Below are 18,087 nucleotides of genomic sequence, written 5' to 3' on the forward strand. Positions count from 1 at the left end.
TCCAATAATTATTTCAGTACAAATGAAGATGAACCCCACAAATTATTTTGTATTATATCTTAATTTAGTCAGGTGTTTTGGAACCTCTTATTTTCTTTTGCCCATCTTTTCCTTTCACGTCTCAATTTTTTCCTCTTTCTGTCATTACATTGGCACCATAGATTAGATCAAGAAAACAGGAAGATAACTTTTACCAGAGACAAATCTTATGTTACCCTGTGGAACATCTGAATGTGTACTGTGATAGTGGTACTAGAGGTCTCTATTAACCAGAACATTGAGTACTCTAACTTTATGAAGCCATCCTTAATGCATGGTGTATATATTAACAGATGTCCTTTGTTTCTGAAATTAAATCTTACAGCTGACATCAACATACTGTAATTAGATCATATATAGCTTGTAAATATTTACTGTGGGCCTTATCCTGCAAACCCTTGTTCATATGAGTAGTGCTAATGAAGTTAATGTAATCGGTAAGGACTACTTATATGAGCGAGAATGCAGAACCAGGCAACTTATTAACATCAACTAGGTTTAATATTCTCTAATCAAATCGATTTTTCCTTCAATGTTTGGTGTACTGGTGTAGTTGGTTAACAAAATAATAGTGTTTTACTGAGAAATTGCCTGGAAACAGATTATAGCATGGAAAGTCATTATTGAGACACAGAAAACATTTTAGCCCATTTATCCAGAGTTTTGGATAAGAGACCGCATACGTCTATAAATACTGTATGTTATCAAGAAGCGAACTCAGAAAAGTTACCAAAATGTATTTAACAATGATTTTTCTCCAAATCAATACCAAGCAGCATGTTTTATAACTAACAGAACAGTTAAAGGTCAACTGAGCTGCTTTTTGACTAACATTACAGGAATTGTGAAGCACCAGATAGACAGCCATATCAAAGATCCAGATCAACAGAACAACGTCCTGTGCTAGAGCGGACCAACTCCCGCTCCCGATCCACAGAGCGTCCTGACTCAAACCTCATGAGGTCGATGCCTTCATTAATGACTGGAAGATCTGCCCCTCCTTCACCTGCCTTATCGAGGTGAAACAGACAAATCAAATCAATCAGACTAATTCCCTTTGCCCCACCAACTCACATTTTATTTTCCCAGTAGTTAATTGGTATCGCCTTCCATCTTTGGCTGATCACTAGTAGCTGTAGATACTAACCCTGTCAGTGCCAACACACTATTTATATTCTATTGTGGATATAATGGTGTGGCTGCCATTGTAATTTGTTTACTAATGTATTTAACTACATTTGTTTTGTGATTTCTCATTTATCAGGAATCCCGGGTGATTTCCCACATAAAGCACCTCATAACTATCATGTTCTTCTCTTACAGAATGAGAAATTGTTTGTGTTCATCAGACATCGCTTATGGAACAACCATCATAACAACATCAAATGAAACTATTTTTTTTTTTAAAAAAGTTTCTTTAAATGGATTGTACTAACGTTGTGTATTAACCACTGTTTTCTCTGAGTACATTTTGCTGTGCCATAGTCTGTTTTGTTCCTGTTTAAGTACATTATATTACTACTGATGAAGAATTTTGCCAATTTATGTAAACTCTCTTTAGTGCAACTACAGTAAAGAAAGTACGACTATATGTGGAGCCAATTTGGTCGAGTAGGAAGTTGAATGAAACAGCACCTCAGTTTAGGATTGTAAAATATATTTCTTGGCTTTCTGATAGTGAAAGCTAATTATATCAAGAATCAATTCCTGATGTCATTTCTCACTATTTTACTTCATTTTTACTTAGTCCAACCCAAAGCTTAACTGAATATAATGGAATAAGGATCTTAGCTTGTGGCCCCTAGATGGTTTTGTATGTATGCGTGTATATAATAAAAGCACACATGCACATACATGAATACATACACACAGAAAATATGCAGTCATCTACACAAACATATTACATTCAATATTTAGCCTTATTTGGCTTTTTTCTTCAGCTAGAGTTTTCTCTGTTTAATTGTCAGCTAGCCCTTCTATGAAAAAAGACAGCAGTACCATTACAGTACCTCAAAGGTCCTAAGTTCACCAAAATTTTCTTAGTCATTGTATTAGCTCTGTAGGTATCTAAGGATGAATGTGACTTTTAAAGGGCATGTTTTGTTTGATGTGTGTCCTGTAGGTCACATCCTCGAACTGGGTCTGTCCAAACAAGCCCATCAAGTACTCCAGTAGCAGGACGAAGGGGCAGGCAGTTACCGCAGCTCCCACCAAAGGGGACATTGGAAAGAAGTAAGTGATATTTTTTTGTGACTTCAGAATTGTTTGTGGATTGCTAAAATGAAGCGGGGATTGGTTATTATTTACTACCTTTCTTTTGGAATTAGAACCTAAAGGTCTTGAGTTTTTCCTGTGTAGAACCAGTATTTGCCAATAGTTTTGTGTTTTGTATCATCCGCCATTTCTTTCAAAGTCAGTCTAACATCTACTGCTACTTGAATTAAACTAATCTATATCATCAAAACAATTCAATAAACAGAGACCAAAGTGGACTATGCATTGACTCAATTCTGTTCCCATTGAAGTCGATGGACATTTTGTACTGACTTCAACAGGAGCAGAAGGTCCTATATCAGTTGCTTTGCATTTTGTTGATAAAACTCTGCTGTAATGAATGTGTTTCATAAAATGTCTAATCCTGAAAGGTTCTGAGTGCCCACTGTCTTCCCTGGTTTTGAGAATGTAGCATCTTTTCTAGGATCAGGATCAGTGTGTGGTAGAATAGTAGTACAGAGCTCCTATGCTAACAACAGTCAAGGAAAAATCTCACAAGTACAAAGGATGATTAGCTCATGCATAAATATAGATATCACTCTTGACACAGAAGGAACAGGAAAAAGGTCATCATCTTTAACAACAAAAATAAATACCAGCAAGATGCTTGGCGATGCATATTTTATGGATACTGTCAATACTGTTCCTTTGAATGCCTCATGAAAGCATTGTTCAGTAGACAAAACATTTTCAGGAATCTTCAAAATCATAGGAATAAAACTACATTTTTGGCATCAAATATATTTTCAGCTTTTCTATTGATAGTATATAGATGTGCTTTGCAAAATCAGTCTAAATGCCCATGCACTCTTTTTTTTTCTCCTTATGAAGATGTATGTTATACCTTTTGTAAAAGTGCTGTTGTTTTTAACCCCTATTCTTTGGTTCCCTTTTTTCTTTTATTTTTATTCTCCCTAGACAATGGAGACAAGGAGATAGAACCTTATGAAGGTCTGTACATAAAGGAGGGTTTGTTTTCTGCTTGCAAGTCTTTTTGGGAGGCTGTATAAGCAAAAATAAACCCAACTGCAATTGATGTTGCTTGATTGCATAGACTTTTATTAGGTCAGTGAAAGAATTTGTGTGATAATTATTCACTCATGTATTTTTCCCCATTTGTAGTTCATAAATTGTACAGTGGTCAGCCCTAAAAATGTAGAATTTTGCTTTAGATAACTACCTAAATATGGCCGCAATTGAGCAAAGTAATTAAGCATGTGCTTAACTTTAAGCACAGAAGTAGTCATATTGCATTAAATGAGACCACTTCATGTGCTTAAAGTTAGACACATGCTAAAGTACCTTGCAGAATCAGACTGTATGTGATTCCTTAGATAGTATAGGAAATATTTAGGCCCTGATCCTGCACAAACTTACATGAGTTGTCCTACTGAAGTCAGTTAGACTACTCATGTGCATGAAGTTAAATACATGTATTACTGTTTGCAGTGTCAAGATCTTAGACGTGTATTTAAATTTAAGGACTACAGTAGTCCTATTAATTTCAATTGGGCTTCTCAGTGTGCTTAATGTTAAGCCTGTACATACATCTTTATGGGATTGGGGCATTAGTGTTCACTCCAAGTACACATGTAACATTATTTTGTTGTCTAAAGCAATTGCTGAATTTTAAGTCACACCCATTGGACCGAGAAATAAAAATTCCCTGAATCAAGGTAGTCTTAAAACAAAAAGCAATAAGAATGTTGCTAAAAATTAATCTCCCCATTGAAGTGAAAAATATTTCATAGAATTAATGCCAGCTTTGATACTCAATTTTCTTCATGACAAACCAGAAGATATCAATTGCAGTCCTTTTTTATGTCACTGAGGGTCTATACATATCTGTCTCAACCGATTTTTTATTTAGTGTTTATGGTGTTTATTTCAATTTTGGAATCAGACTCTCCAGATCATTACCCTACTGTGTACTTTTCTGCAGTGTCTTTTGTGTTGTGAAAATGCTTATATCACAGTTAAATGTAGTCTAGCTATGCCAGGAGATAATATACTAACATGACATCTGTGCCATTGTTCACTATGTTTGTATGTTCTATCCTTTTCCCCAACCCTTTGTCTGTGTTATCTATTTAGATTGTAAGCTTTTGCGGCTGAGACTGGCTATTACTCTGAGTTTGTACAGGGCTTACTACAATGGGGCCCTGTACTCAGTCAGCTCCTAGGCACTACCATGATAAATATATTTTTAAAGATTATAATATTTGTTTATGAGAAATCTAGAGTTGTTGGCTGTACTGATATATGAGACACTACACTGAAGGTTTCAAAGGATGAAGTGGTATTTTGTTATTACTGAATATCAATCTAAAAAGTAGATTTTTCTGAAGATTTGGGTTACAGAGAACTGTAAAGTACATAGATATTGGAGTTTAATATACAATCGAAGTATGATCATACGTTCAGGCCATAATGGCTAGACCTATGGCATTTTAAATTTTGTATATATATATATTTTTTTCTATAATATGTGAAGAAAAAGTATAAATGTAATTAAAGGGACTATGTAGAATAAATATAAATATTTTACTTTTATATACCCTAGCTTATCTGCCATAACCTTCAGCTATGCAATCTTTGTCTCAATATTCTACATAGTTTTTTTCATGTGGTAATTCAGGAACCAGGTAACTCCATTTTGTGACTCGTTTTATGCAGTTACTGTAAGTAACCTCTGACTGCGATTCAATGAAATTATGATTACTATGCTGTCATTCTGTGTGGCTTGATTGCAAAGGAAGATTGCATTTTACAAAAAAAAAATGGATACAATTTTAAGTATGTGGATTATGTCCCAAAATATTGCTGTTGTTACAACAACAACAAAAGCATGCAAGATTCTGATGATGCTCAGACTGAAAACCAGTGGAACCCAGAACATTGACCACAATGGAAGAGTTATTTAATTAATAAATAATTAACAAAACTGAAAAAAGAACAGGAGTACTTGTGGCACCTTAGAGACTAACAAATTTATTAGAGCATAAGCTTTCGTGGGCTACAACCCACTTCTTCGGATGCATATAGAGTGAAACATATATAGAGGAGATATATATACACACACATACAGAGAGCATGAACAGGTGGGAGTTGTCTTACCAACTCTGAGAGGCCATCCGAAGAAGTGGGTTGTAGCCCACGAAAGCTTATGCTCTAATAAATTTGTTAGTCTCTAAGGTGCCACAAGTACTCCTGTTCTTTTTGCGGATACAGACTAACACGGCTGCTACTCTGAAACCTAACAAAACTGAGTAGAACATTGAGGCAAAAAGAACAGCATTAAAGGCAATAGCAAGTAAAACTGAAAGTTGTCAGGAATTCTGCAGATTATTATTTATCATTATAAGTAGCGCGATAGTACGCAGAGACCGCAGTCAGGCTCAGATGCTCGTGCTAGGCATTGTACTAACACATGCTAAGAATTGGTCTGTAAAAGTGATGTAAATGTGGCTAGAAAGAGGGCAAACTTTCCCATGATTTAAAGAAAATGACTGTAAAATATAGGATTGAGTACTGTACGTGGAATATGCTGTATTATATAACTTCCTTGCATTTTAAAATCCAACATTTTAGCTTTGACCAGTTGAAGTTCAGATGTTAATGTAACAAAAAAGATAATTAAAAATGTATCAAAGGGTAACAAACAGGAGTTAGTCCATGTCATCTCTGTATTGTACTAGAAGGAAAAAGGTTTAAAAAAGAGCATGATCTATACTCATTTCAGGGTCAGACACTTATTACACATGTCTGAAGAAAAATAGTAAAAGTGCTGTGATTCTAGCTGGGAACAAATGAGCTATTCACAGCTCCCCAATCTAGGTCCCCTTTTGTTGTAGCTGAGAACTCAGCTTTTAGTGTGGAACAGCCTGAAAGCTTGCTTTAAACTATGGTGACTGCCTGTGGCAGCCAGGGGCCGGTCCATTCTCAAGAGCATAGTAGGGAATCCACAGTTGGCTAGATCTGCCACATTTATGACCTCTTTGTGTTGATGAACCAGTACAAAAGTGTTGTACTGCAGTGAAGTGTCTGGATCTAGAAGGTGGTTTGTTTGTTTGTGTGCTTTTTAAGTATATAATATTTCAAGGGTATTTTCGACTAGAAAACACTTATTTTTTATGTTGGATCTTTTCTTTCTAATTTTTAGGAATATTCTCAATATTTTGTTCTGGGCTTTAGCTACACAACTCCTTTTAGTATTAAGTGGAGCTACACAGCTAAAACTGTGTGTACTGAGCTGAAAATACACCTCCTACAATTTTATAATGGTGTTGGAGACATCAAAAGCTTATTAACAGTGAATGTTTACAACTATTGCTAATCTAAAAGGAGGAAACTAAGAGGTTTTACTTTATACGTTGCTGAAATGCAAGTCTTGGTTCTACTTGGCTTTGGAACAAGGCTAAATTCAGTAACTGCCTGCAGTCTATATTTTAAATATAAACCCCATGAAATTACTTTTAAAACTATTTCAAATATCGGACTTCTTGACTTCCCATATTTTAGCCCTATCTACTACATTCAATTATAGCAATAAGACTTTCCACTTCAAAAGATTTTGAAACGCTTTGAAGTGATCGATGCTTCACTCATTATTCTCCAAAAAAGTCATAAATTATTGATAATCTTCTGTGTTTTAATTTGTAAATAATTGTTTATTAAGATCTATACTACATTGAAATTATAATAGAACCGGTAGCAACATCTATAGTTAAAGTTGCATAATACTTTCTGTTGTAAGTTCCCATTTTCAATTGCTAATAACTTCACCAAACTTTAAGTGTTGGGGCTGAAATTTTCCATGTTTGCTCTCCGTCTCAGGCTGATTTGCAAAAACTACTGTCCAACTGTTTCTTTGAAGAGCTCTAATACCTCCATGCTATAGAGCAGGGACTTGAAATTTAACAGAGGGATAGTGTGAGGGCCAATTCCTTTTTCTGTCCTTATGAAAACCCACTCAGATTTATCCAAGTTCTAAGTCTGTGAGCATCGTCCTTTACATATGTTCAGTATAGCCTTTAGAGCAGGGGTACTAAAATGTCTGAACGTTCCATGTGCCTTAAACTTTTTCCAGCCCAACATGAGCTCATTACATGCCCTGAGTATATGCCCATCCTCTACTGAACCTGCTATGGGAGATGCAATAGCTTTAGGCCAGAGATCAGCAACTTTGGCACGCGGCCCATCAGGAAAATCCGCTGGCGGGCTGGGACAGTTTGTTTACCTGCAGTGTCCGCACGTTCAGCTGATCGCAGCTCCCAATGGCCGTGGTTCGCCATTCCAGGCCAATGGGGGCTGCGGGAATGGTGGCCAGCACATTCCTTGGCCTGCGCCGCTTCCCGCAGCCCCCATTGACCTGGAACAGCAAACTGCTGAAATCTGATGAGGTTCAACAAGGACAAGTGCAGAGTCCTGCACTTAGGACGGAAGAATCCCATGTACCGCTACAGGCTGGGGTAAGCAGCAGTTCTGCAGAAAATGACCTGGGGATTACAGTGAACGAGAAGCTGGATATAAGTTAGCAGTGTGCCCTTGTTGCCAAGAAAGCTAATGGCATATTGGACTGTATTAGTAGGAGCATTGCCAGCAGATCGAGGGAAGTGATTATTCCCCTCTATTGGGCACTGGTGAGGCCACACCTGGAGTATTGCATCCAGTTTTGGTCCCCTCACTACAGAAAGGATGTGGACAAATTGGAGAGAGTCCAGAGGAGGGCAACAAAAATGATGAGGGGGTTGGGACACATGACTTACAAGGAGAGGCTGAGGGAACTGGGATTGTTTAGTCTGCAGAAGAGAAGAGTTAGGGGGGATTTGATAGCAGCCTTCAACTACCTGAAAGGGGGTTCCAAAGAGGATGGAGCTAGGCTGTTCTCAGTGGTAGCAGATGACAGAACAAGGAGCAATGGACTCAAGTTGCAATGGGGGAGGTCTAGGTTGGATATTAGGAAACACTATTTCACTAGGAGGGTGGTGAAGCACTGGAATGGGTTACCTAGGGAGGTGGTGGAATCTCCATCCTTAGAGGTTTTTAAGGCCAGGCTTGACAAAGCTCTGGCTGGGATGATTTAGTTGGTGTTGGTTCTGCTTTGAGCAGGGGGTTGGACTAGATCTCCTCCTGAGGTCTCTTCTAACCCTAATCTTCTATGATTCTATGATCCTCTAGGGTAGAGGTCAGCTTGGGCCTAAGTTTTAGGTCTGACCTGGACCCAACTTAGACCCAAGCCCACCCAACCTAAGAGTCAGGTTGTTTTCTGACCCAATCCTGAGCCTTCCTTCTGAACCTGAGTCAGCTCTACTGCTGCCATCTCCTGCCTATGGGATTAGCTCTCCTCCTCCTGCCCATGAGGTGGGCGAGACAGTGGCTGTGTGCCCTGCTTCTGATGTCTGCCACATCCTGCTGCGCTGTGCCTGCTGCAGAGTGAGAGGTGCTCTGACTCACCAGCACACTGTCTCCAGAGCACACACAAGATAGCAAGGTGGCGATGGCCTGCAGGGACGGGGCACACAGCTGATATGGTGACAACCCCAAAGGCAGAAGGAGGGAAGCCAACCCAAGCCTGAGACAGTCCATTTGTTTTCCCACCTAACCCAACCCAACCACTTGTTCTTTTGGGTTCAGGGTGGGTTACAGGTTCTACTCCAGGCTGGGAATTAAACTCTGAATTCCTGATTCCCAGTATTTCTCTGCTATCAATTAGTTGTATAAACTACTGGCAAAGAGTGTGTTGCATTCCCCTGTAGTGTTGGTTACTACTTTAATTCAGTCTATAGAGGTCTGTGCTATGAACCTAAAGGTGCTGTGTACCCTACTGATGACCAATGATAATCAATATGGGTCCATATGATGGAATTTCTGGTTTTTCAGTTGCTCTTAAAAATAAGAGTGGGAAAAAGAGGGAAATTACCTATGAGGTTGAAAAATAATTTTAAAAGAACGTTATGGTTGCAAAGTCAAGTACTCAGAAGTTAGGAAAAAGACATGTTAAGGTTGTTCATGTAACTTTAATTTGTCTTCCTTGCATATATGAACTGTGATACAGCCTTTTATTAATACCATTCTGCCACCCTTCTCTCCTTGGACAAGTCACTTAGGGCTTGTCTACATATGTAGTTATTTCTGATTAACCATTCTTAATTAACACTATGTGTGGACATTCTCATTCCACACAGAGTTAATCTGGGATAATGTGCACTTTACTGGGGCCCAGTTTACACCGCCTTATTTCCTTGCACTGGCTACCTTGATTATTGTCAGAAGCTCAGAGAGGAGAGTTATAATATGCTTCCAGTCTGCTCCTGTGGTAGTGCAACAATGCACTGCCCCTTGCTTGGAGCTTATGACAGCCCATAGTTGAGTCCTATATTAGTATCCCTGGGTACCAATAACATTCTAGCTCAGTTTTGCAAACTTTTAGTGGAACCGATCTTGTATTTCCATTAACACAGCCATAGCAGACCTAATCCTGCTCCCATTTAAATCAGTTTTTCTGCTGACTACAATGTGCTATTAATAATCTGAAATATCATAACTTTATTGTAGAATTCTAGAGAAAAATCTAAGCACCCATCTATTTCCATTATACTGACACTACTTATTGTCTAAATATTAATATTAATGCCTTGGTATCAGTAATTTTAAGTTGTGAGTACAAACTAGAAAATCCCAATATCTAGGGATTCAGTATACTGGTTAGTTGCACAATATGTTTACAAGTAAAATTATAATAAACCTATGTAGTAGTGGAATCATTAACAAAGAATTAGAAACAGAACATCACACTCAGTGAGGAAGCAAAATACAAATATTTCTTTTAAAATTTTGCGAGAAACTGTCAATAAATAACAGAAAAAATGTAATGTTAAAAATAAGTTAAAACAAACCAAATAAATTAATTGCATTCAAAAATTTGGGTTTATGAAAGAATAAGTGTCCAACTCAACATGCTTTTTCTCTGTCTACTGTAGTTACTATGGTCACAGATATTTTGTATAGAAAGAGTTCTGGTTCTTTTTTTATATGTACTCACTGGTACATTAAATAGATCAAATAAGATTTATATTTTATGTTGTTTATCTTATAATAATATACTATCTGATGTTGTCTTTACTGACTGTTTTGCACTTTTTCAGATGGCAGTAAAATCTACATATACTTATACTAGCACTTTCATTTTAATTGTAGTTCCTAAAGAAAAGTTAATTGAGTTAATGTTTTTGTTGAATTCTAGGTTTTCTGAAATTCAGCTAACTTGCTGTTTAGTTACAAATTGATCATCATCTTCCTTTTTTTTTTCTTTGCAAGTGACTGAACTTGGGGGAGGGGGAAATTATTTTCACATTGCTCTTTGGGGGCATATGCAGGTAATTCTCAAATTCTTACTGATGATTTGCCCACATATTTAAATCAGCTGTTCACTGATTGGAGGATTGTTGCAAGAAAAAACAAAACCAAACTAGAGTGGATGCTTTTACTTTAGATCTTTAAAGCTTATGCTGTGTCTGCTTTTCTCTGCTTCAATAATTATTGTCTGCTTTTCTATGCATCACTAATTAATTCAGAAACCACCATGTCAGGAATATTAAGGGCCACATCCTACCTTCTTTCCTTGCACAAAAATTTCATTGAACTAAATGAAAGTCATGCATAAAAAAGCAAAACAGGATTTGGTGCTACTAGAATTAGGTGCGTCCACATACACAGGATTTATTTCACCCTTGATTCACTCAAAAAAAAAAAATTGTGCCAAATAGTGAGGAATTGTATATTATTTATTTGACATTTATTGTTTATTTGATCAGCTTGTAACAACGTATACATGTTTTTGTCTCACTTTTTTTTCTGTTTTGCTTATATGAATGCAGAAGGAGATGAAGAAAACAAGCATATTGGAGAGCAGGGGTCAGAGGTTGAGGCAGGTCTGTCTGACCACATCTGCATATCCCCTTTAGATATGTTTCCCTATGAGCACATATGCAAACTTCTCTAGCTAGCTTGGAAATATATTAAGATGCAAAAGCCAGACAGTGATAATTTCATTTTATTTAAGACCAAAGCAAACAAAAACAGTGCATCATGGATTATATTAAATGCTTACAGGAACACTGTCAAGCATTTCCCAACCAAATGTTCAACCTACAAAATTGTTATAATCTTGTCATCTGGATTCTAGAGATCCATTTTCATAAAAATCCTCTGTTCTGTCACCAAGAACAAATCTCACCATTTATTAAATGCGTAGTCTTGCAATATTTTTCTTGTGTTTCTGCAGAGATTGCCATCCAATCATCAGAATAAGCCCAGGTTAATTAACAAGCCCTGTCACAGAACCGTGCTAACATTAGTCATAGTGCTTTTGACAAGCAAGGAAGTAAAGACGTTGTCATATTGCTCTGTTGTCCATAAAAAATACAGATCAGTAGAGAAGTGATTGCGAAGTACAAAATTAGCAGAGAAGATTATGTTATTTTAAAGCTCCTAAGTATGTATTTCAAGCAATGGCCCTGATCCTGCTTGCAAGAAATTTCAGTTGATACAAATGGGAGGTCAAGTATGAGGAGGGCTAGGGGAAATCAGGCCCGCTTGGAGGCTAAAAAAAACAAAATTTGAAACTTTTATAATTGATGCTGTCCCTTGTAAATCAAATAGACATGCAAATGGTAAAGAATTTTTTTTAAAATTGTCCCAAATACTAGTGTGTTCAAAATGTTTAGGATAGCTCATTCTAATAACAGAAAACATGCTTCCTACAGTTACAATAACATACAGAGCTCAAAAGGATTTATTCAGCTGTCTACACTTTTGCAGCCTGGCTCTCAAAATTCTTCCTTAAAGGAAGAATGTTAAAAAGATGTAAATGTATAATTACACACATTACAATTTAAGTAGGTCAAAGACAGTTTATCTGTTACAATTTTCAGGTTAAAGCTCATCTCACAAATAATTTGTTCTGTGGATGTAGTCTTTGACCTATAGCATTTATTTATTTTCAGAGTGGAATTATTAGAGCAATGTAGTTGTGCCTTTGTGATCATAAACACCTGCTATTTTTATTAAGTTGCACATTTTACATTATTGTTTTTTGTTGTTGTGTCTCTGTATATGTATTGTGCAGTCATGTGATAGTTCAAACATAGTGCATGGATTTGTGTTTTCATAGTTTGCACTTTCCCCTTGTGTGCTATGCTTAAGTTGTTCATGTTATCGTTAGTCTTAATTATTAATCAGCATTGTCTGTTTTTAATGTCATAAAGATTATGAGGAAAAACATCAAAATCCACCGATTAATGGGAGAAAAGGCAAGTTTATAACATAGTGGATTTTTGGGTATCTGGAGATTTATCAGTTGTATTTTGTATTGCATGTGTCTGTGTTTCTTAGTTATATTAGTTTAAAATAAGTAACTCCATTCATGTTTAGCTTTTATGTTCTGTCTTACTTTCTTGAACCTCTTTTAAAATTATTTTTATCTGTGTGATTTTTAATCTTTCTTGGAACTAGTAGTTCCAAAATTTTTGACCCTTATTTATGACATGATACTGAAGTTAGAATTTACACCTTCTTAATGTGTAGTTAACTATTTACTGCAGGGGGTCAAGTTTTTCCATCTTGATGCTTTCCATTAGTCCAGATGCAGAAGCTCCCAATCTGCTGAGTCCAAAGGGACTGAGTAAACTTTATAATAATTTACAGAGTAGACTGCATTGTCATCCAGTTTTTACCAGTCATTTACCTAATCAGGCTATATATTTTGCAAGTGTAGCACATTTTTACTAATCACATTACAGTAGAATCCCCTTAATTGGTACATCCTGGTGGAAATAGGCTCATGCCATTAGACAATCTTCCCAATTATCTGGGCCTTATAGGAATACATTTTTCTTGTAAATATTCACTTCTGTTTTGTGAAAATAAGCATAGTATAATGCACTCAGACCCTCAAACATATAGGTTGACTTATCAGTCATAACTGGAACAGGAAAGCAGCATGAAGCACCCACAGGGTTTAACAACAAGATTTTTATACTAGAAAATACCAATTCATGTTTGTAAATTACTATGATAGCTTTGAAGACATCCTGTGTGCCATTTATCCAGCTTTTAGAGATGCTGAAAAATGCATTACACTGACCCTATTCCGTCAATTAAGAAGGCTTTCTTTTATCAGTGGGCTGATTACGGACTAGATAGTGCCCTATCTTTATGCAGCGGCACAGAAACAAGAGTAAATATTCCCCTTACCCACCCTCTCTCCCTACAGCCCAAGAAAGGGCTAGCCACAATGTCAAGCCCACCACTTTGGGGAGCCCACAGGCTCCTCCCAAGAACAAGTTGGCAGGGAGGACTAAAGTAGGCATTAGGGAAACCCATGGCTCTACCTTCCCCTAGGCTGGCTCATCGTGTGCCTGTTGTGTGGAGTCTTTTTAGAGGTGTGTAATCAATTATTTCTCTCTCAACACACCCAGTGCAGCCAGGTTGTCGTATTACACACAATGGGGCAGTGTACCTTGCACTAATCTGTTACTGTATACTCCATGCTAAAGCATAATCTAGCCCTGACTGAACTCTGCTGTGTAAACATTATTGATCAGATTCTGTGCTTCAGTGGTAATTACCAGATAGTTCACGGATTATATTGCATTGTAGGGCCAAATCCTGGTCCTATTGAAGTCCTGGGGGTTTTGCCATTGGCTTCAGTAGGACTAGAAATTGGTTCTCATTGATTAAGTTTATAATGTATACAGTTTGCTTTCAAGCACAATTTGTCTTCATTAATTGAACTACAAACCTGTCCTTTGCATACTTATATAGATCAAATGGCTTACTCTATACAATGAACTGTATATTACTAAACTGTATTCAGAATAGTTCACTTTCATGTATTTAGTTATCTGTCTAATGGGACCAGTTTACATTTTGTTTCTTTCAAAAGCTTCTGTTGCACCTCAGAGCTCCTTGCCTCCAAAGCAGCAGAGTTTGTGTCCGATTCTTGGGCCCAAACAGCCTATTTTCAAAAACATTAAGTCCCCCTTGACTCTGCTCCATTCCTGTGTAATTGTTCCCTTTTCATTTCTGTTATGTGACACTGTTGGATAATGGTTTGGGCTTCTGAGAGAAAGCTGCTGGTATTGTTCTCCTTCTTTTGTATGTGTTAATTAGGGCTCATAATAGATGACATACTTAGAGCTGAAAACCTTTCTGTTTTCTCTTCCCTTGTTCTTTATAAAGTTTTACTTAATTTGGATTTGAATATTTGTGTCAACTTCTACTGTGATACTTGAGCCTTGGGATGGAGTAATATGGTATCAATTGGGAAATATGGTGAGATCTGATATAAATTAAGAGGAATTCACAGAGTAGATTTTGCAAAAGATTCTGTATTGCATCAGGAAGAGTATCATGAAGTAAACCTCAAAAAAATCACATGATATCTCATATAGCCATTAAAATTTTAAAGGTATGAGAGTGCAGATACCCACTAGGAAGAGGCTCAACGTAGAGGTCTGAAATGTTGCTCGCTGCCTCTATGAAATATCTAATACTAGTGGAAATCTTTTTATGCCTATATGTTTCTTTGGAGCAAGAACAAATTTCAGCTCACAGAGTTCCCTACTAATCAATTTATAAGGAAAAAGGGGTTGCTCTATCCCAGAGTGGTCATAGAATTTGTCCACTCAAACCAGCAAATGTCCCAAGGTCCATGTGGATGTTAGGATATGTGTAGATACTAGAGGAGGGATTCACAAGGGGGACGTAGGTGCTGGCTGCCACTTTAGGTCCTCAGTCCAACATTTAGGTGTCACTGGCATTCACAAAACTACCACTCAGCTGCTTCCTAACCCTATAGTTGACTGAAGTCCCATGGCACCTGAGCTTCTATTTTTAAAGTCCCCCAGGAACCTACATTTCAGTATCTGGGCATGCACACAGCTATCTCAGTTCTGATAATACCCCAACAGCTTGGTGCCCAAGCCACAGTGGGGTTCATTCATAAACTAGGCATTCCCCCACCTATCTTGTCTTTGGGACCCAAACCGGTAGGTGTACTCAGAGCATGCCTAAACCCCCACAGAAGACACTAGAGAAAAGCGGATGCTTGCCTGATTATCTTTAGCATAGTGGTTAAAGCAGCCACGCAGGATGTAGGAGACCTGGGTTCAAATCCTCCTTTGTCTGATGTAGGGCAGGGAATTGAGTCTTTCACCTTTCAGGAGAGTGCTTAGCCATTGGGCTATGGTTTATGCCTCTCTCAGTGTTTTCTATTAAAGCTATTCCACTGTCTATAAATAATTAAATGTTCAGTGGAGCAGGAGAACTGGAACTAAAGTCTTCCCCTTTCCCAGGTGAGTTACTGAATTGCTGGGCTATAGAGTCATTCTCTCTCTCTCGCTCTCTTACCCAATGGATATTTAATTTGGCAGAGGAGAAAATAAATCCCAAGTCCCTCACAACCCACATTAGGAAACCTGAGCACTAAGCATTGTGGCTCCCAAGTCCACCTTTTGAATCCCACCCTGACTGCTTCTATAAAGCTACACAGGCCACACCATAGTGTGCCATTGGCTGCCTCTTCCTCTGGCTGAATACTAGTAGTCAAAGAGGGGACCCAGCAGGAGTTAATGATGTGTGGGGTCTGGAATGTTGTAGAGTGCAGCTGCTTCCCAGCTCCATCCCCTTTGCTGGCTCTGCTCCCAATTACCCACAGAGCCCCAACCCCACAGAATTTTGCAGGGTTTCAGGATTAGAGAGTAAGAATGGTACAAAGGCAGCATTTTTATGCCTCCTGTTCTACTTTTTGTTTTCTCTCCACTGGCATAATCATAATCTGGCCCTGTGTGTTATGCTTTTTATAATGCATGCCTCTCTGTACATGCCCTGTCCTTATCAGTCTATAAGTGATATGTTTATGTAAAGTTTTTACTGTATTCCTATCTGGTACATTTGTCATGTTGTAACTGTGCTTCATTTATTTTTCAAAATATAAGATGAATGTAATACTGATCTATTTGTAAGGACTAAAGCTTTTTCTGGAAATAAAGTTAAGCCCAATGTGACCTAGTCTGCCCACTAACCCACCCAAATGTAACCTCCAGTTGACTGACTTATCTGAAGTATATCAGATATCTGAGTCAGTGTTACATGAGAGTGGCCATACTGGGTCATGGTCACAGTGGCTCATCTAGCCCTGTATCCTGTCTTCTGACAGTGGCCAGTGCCAAGTGCTTTAGGGGGAATGAATACATCCCTTGTCATCCACTTCCAGTTTCTGGCAAACAGAGGCTAGGGACTCTGAAAGCATGGTTTTCCATCCCTGCCTATCTTGGCTAATAACCATTGATGGACCTAAACTCCATGAACTTATCTAGTTCTTTTTTGAACTCTGTATAGTATTGGTTTTCACCAAAGAGTTACACAGGTTGACTGTGCGTTGTGTTAAGAAGTCCTTCCTTTTGTTTGTTTTAAACCTGCAGCCTATTAATTTCATTGGGTGACCCCTACTTGTGTTATGTGAAGAAGTAAATAACATTTCCTTATTCACTTTCTCCACCTCAGTCATGATTTTATAGACCTCTATCATCGGGGCGACTCTAGGCACCAGCAAAGCAAGCAGGTCCTTGAGGCAGCCCATTTACAGGGGCGGCAGCCGGCAGGGAGCCAGCATGGGAGCTGAGAACCAACAGGGGGCCCTGGGAGCTGTAGTTCCTTGGTTAGCTCCCTGCCTATGGAGCCAGCCCTGGAGCAGGGAAAGAACTACATTTCCCAGCATTCCCTTGGCCGCTATCAACAGGAAAGGGAGGGGGAGGGAGTGTGGTAGCTGAAACCTCATGCTGCAGCTTGCTGTGAATGGAGAGCTCACTGCTAGAGCGGGGTGGCAGTGTGAACAGGGAACAAGTATGCCCAAGGAGTAGAAGGCTTTGCCCCAGAGATCCCCTTCAGAAGACATCCCCAGCCTGGATTAGGGATACTGGTGTGACCTCACCTTGCAGCCCCCAAAGAAAGAATTGGGTGGACTAAATGGACAGTGCCTCTCTCTATCTGAAGCCTAGCAAGGGAGGTACATGGATCCCACTAGAATTTAAAATGAAAAGTAAGGGAGGGGAGGCTCACTAAGCCTGGGCAGCTTTAGATACAGTACCAGGCATGTACGAGGATTTCCACTTCTGAGTCATGGAAGCAGAAATTGACTTTTCCTTTCCAGATGTAGATAATGTACGGAAAGGGAATCTAGCATCTGCCTTCCAGATTTGAACACCTCAAAATTCAGGAGTGCACAAGCTCAATTTGGGCAGCTGTTACTTCATTTCTCCCAAATCAAATATACTGATCCACTGTAACTTGCTGTAGAAAAAGTAGGATAAAGTTGAGCAAGAAATGCTTCCCAGTGGTTATTAGGACTGGAATTGCTATTTTCAACTGCCATTGGCTTAGTTTTATTTGTTTAAAAGGAAGACAGTGATATTGCATTGGCAAATTCCCCATAGAAACAAAGAGTGGAACAAAAGAATAATAAAGGCACCTCAACTTTTCCTCATTTATGGAGGACAGTCTTATAATATGCATCCAGATATCCTCCAATCACACAAGCTGAAAATTGTTCCACTTTACTGCAGTTCTGTAACCATATGGGAACCAATCCTGTCTGAGTTCTGTGCACATCCAAAATTCCTGCTGAATGTCCCGCCCTGGGAGCAAGTTACCAGTGACCCAGGACTGGGGCGGAAGGAGGGTGCAGGTGTGGGGGGGGGGGGAGCCCAGGGC

At 38.5% G+C, this 18,087-nt stretch overlaps 1 protein-coding gene across 35 annotated transcripts in view; it reads left to right on the top strand.

Moving 5' to 3' along the window:
- The window catches only part of RIMS2 (regulating synaptic membrane exocytosis 2), a 791,243-nt gene that overhangs the window by 584,736 nt on the left and 188,420 nt on the right, over positions 1–18,087 (top strand). For 20 of the 35 annotated variants that reach the window (XM_026663674.1, XM_026663622.1, XM_026663658.1 and 17 more), the window contains 2 exons: positions 879–1,058; positions 2,162–2,271. In XM_026663674.1, coding sequence (XP_026519459.1) covers positions 879–1,058; positions 2,162–2,271 — 290 coding nt within the window. Of the gene's footprint in view, positions 1–878; positions 1,059–2,161; positions 2,272–3,231; positions 3,265–11,192; positions 11,247–18,087 lie in introns of all 35 variants that reach the window. The other 15 variants (XM_026663693.1, XM_026663697.1, XM_026663638.1 and 12 more) reach the window with 4 other exon arrangements.

Source organism: Terrapene carolina, unplaced genomic scaffold, assembly GCF_002925995.2.
Source record: "Terrapene carolina triunguis isolate 2854851 unplaced genomic scaffold, T_m_triunguis-2.0 Scaffold58, whole genome shotgun sequence".
Lineage (NCBI taxonomy): Eukaryota > Metazoa > Chordata > Testudines > Emydidae > Terrapene > Terrapene triunguis.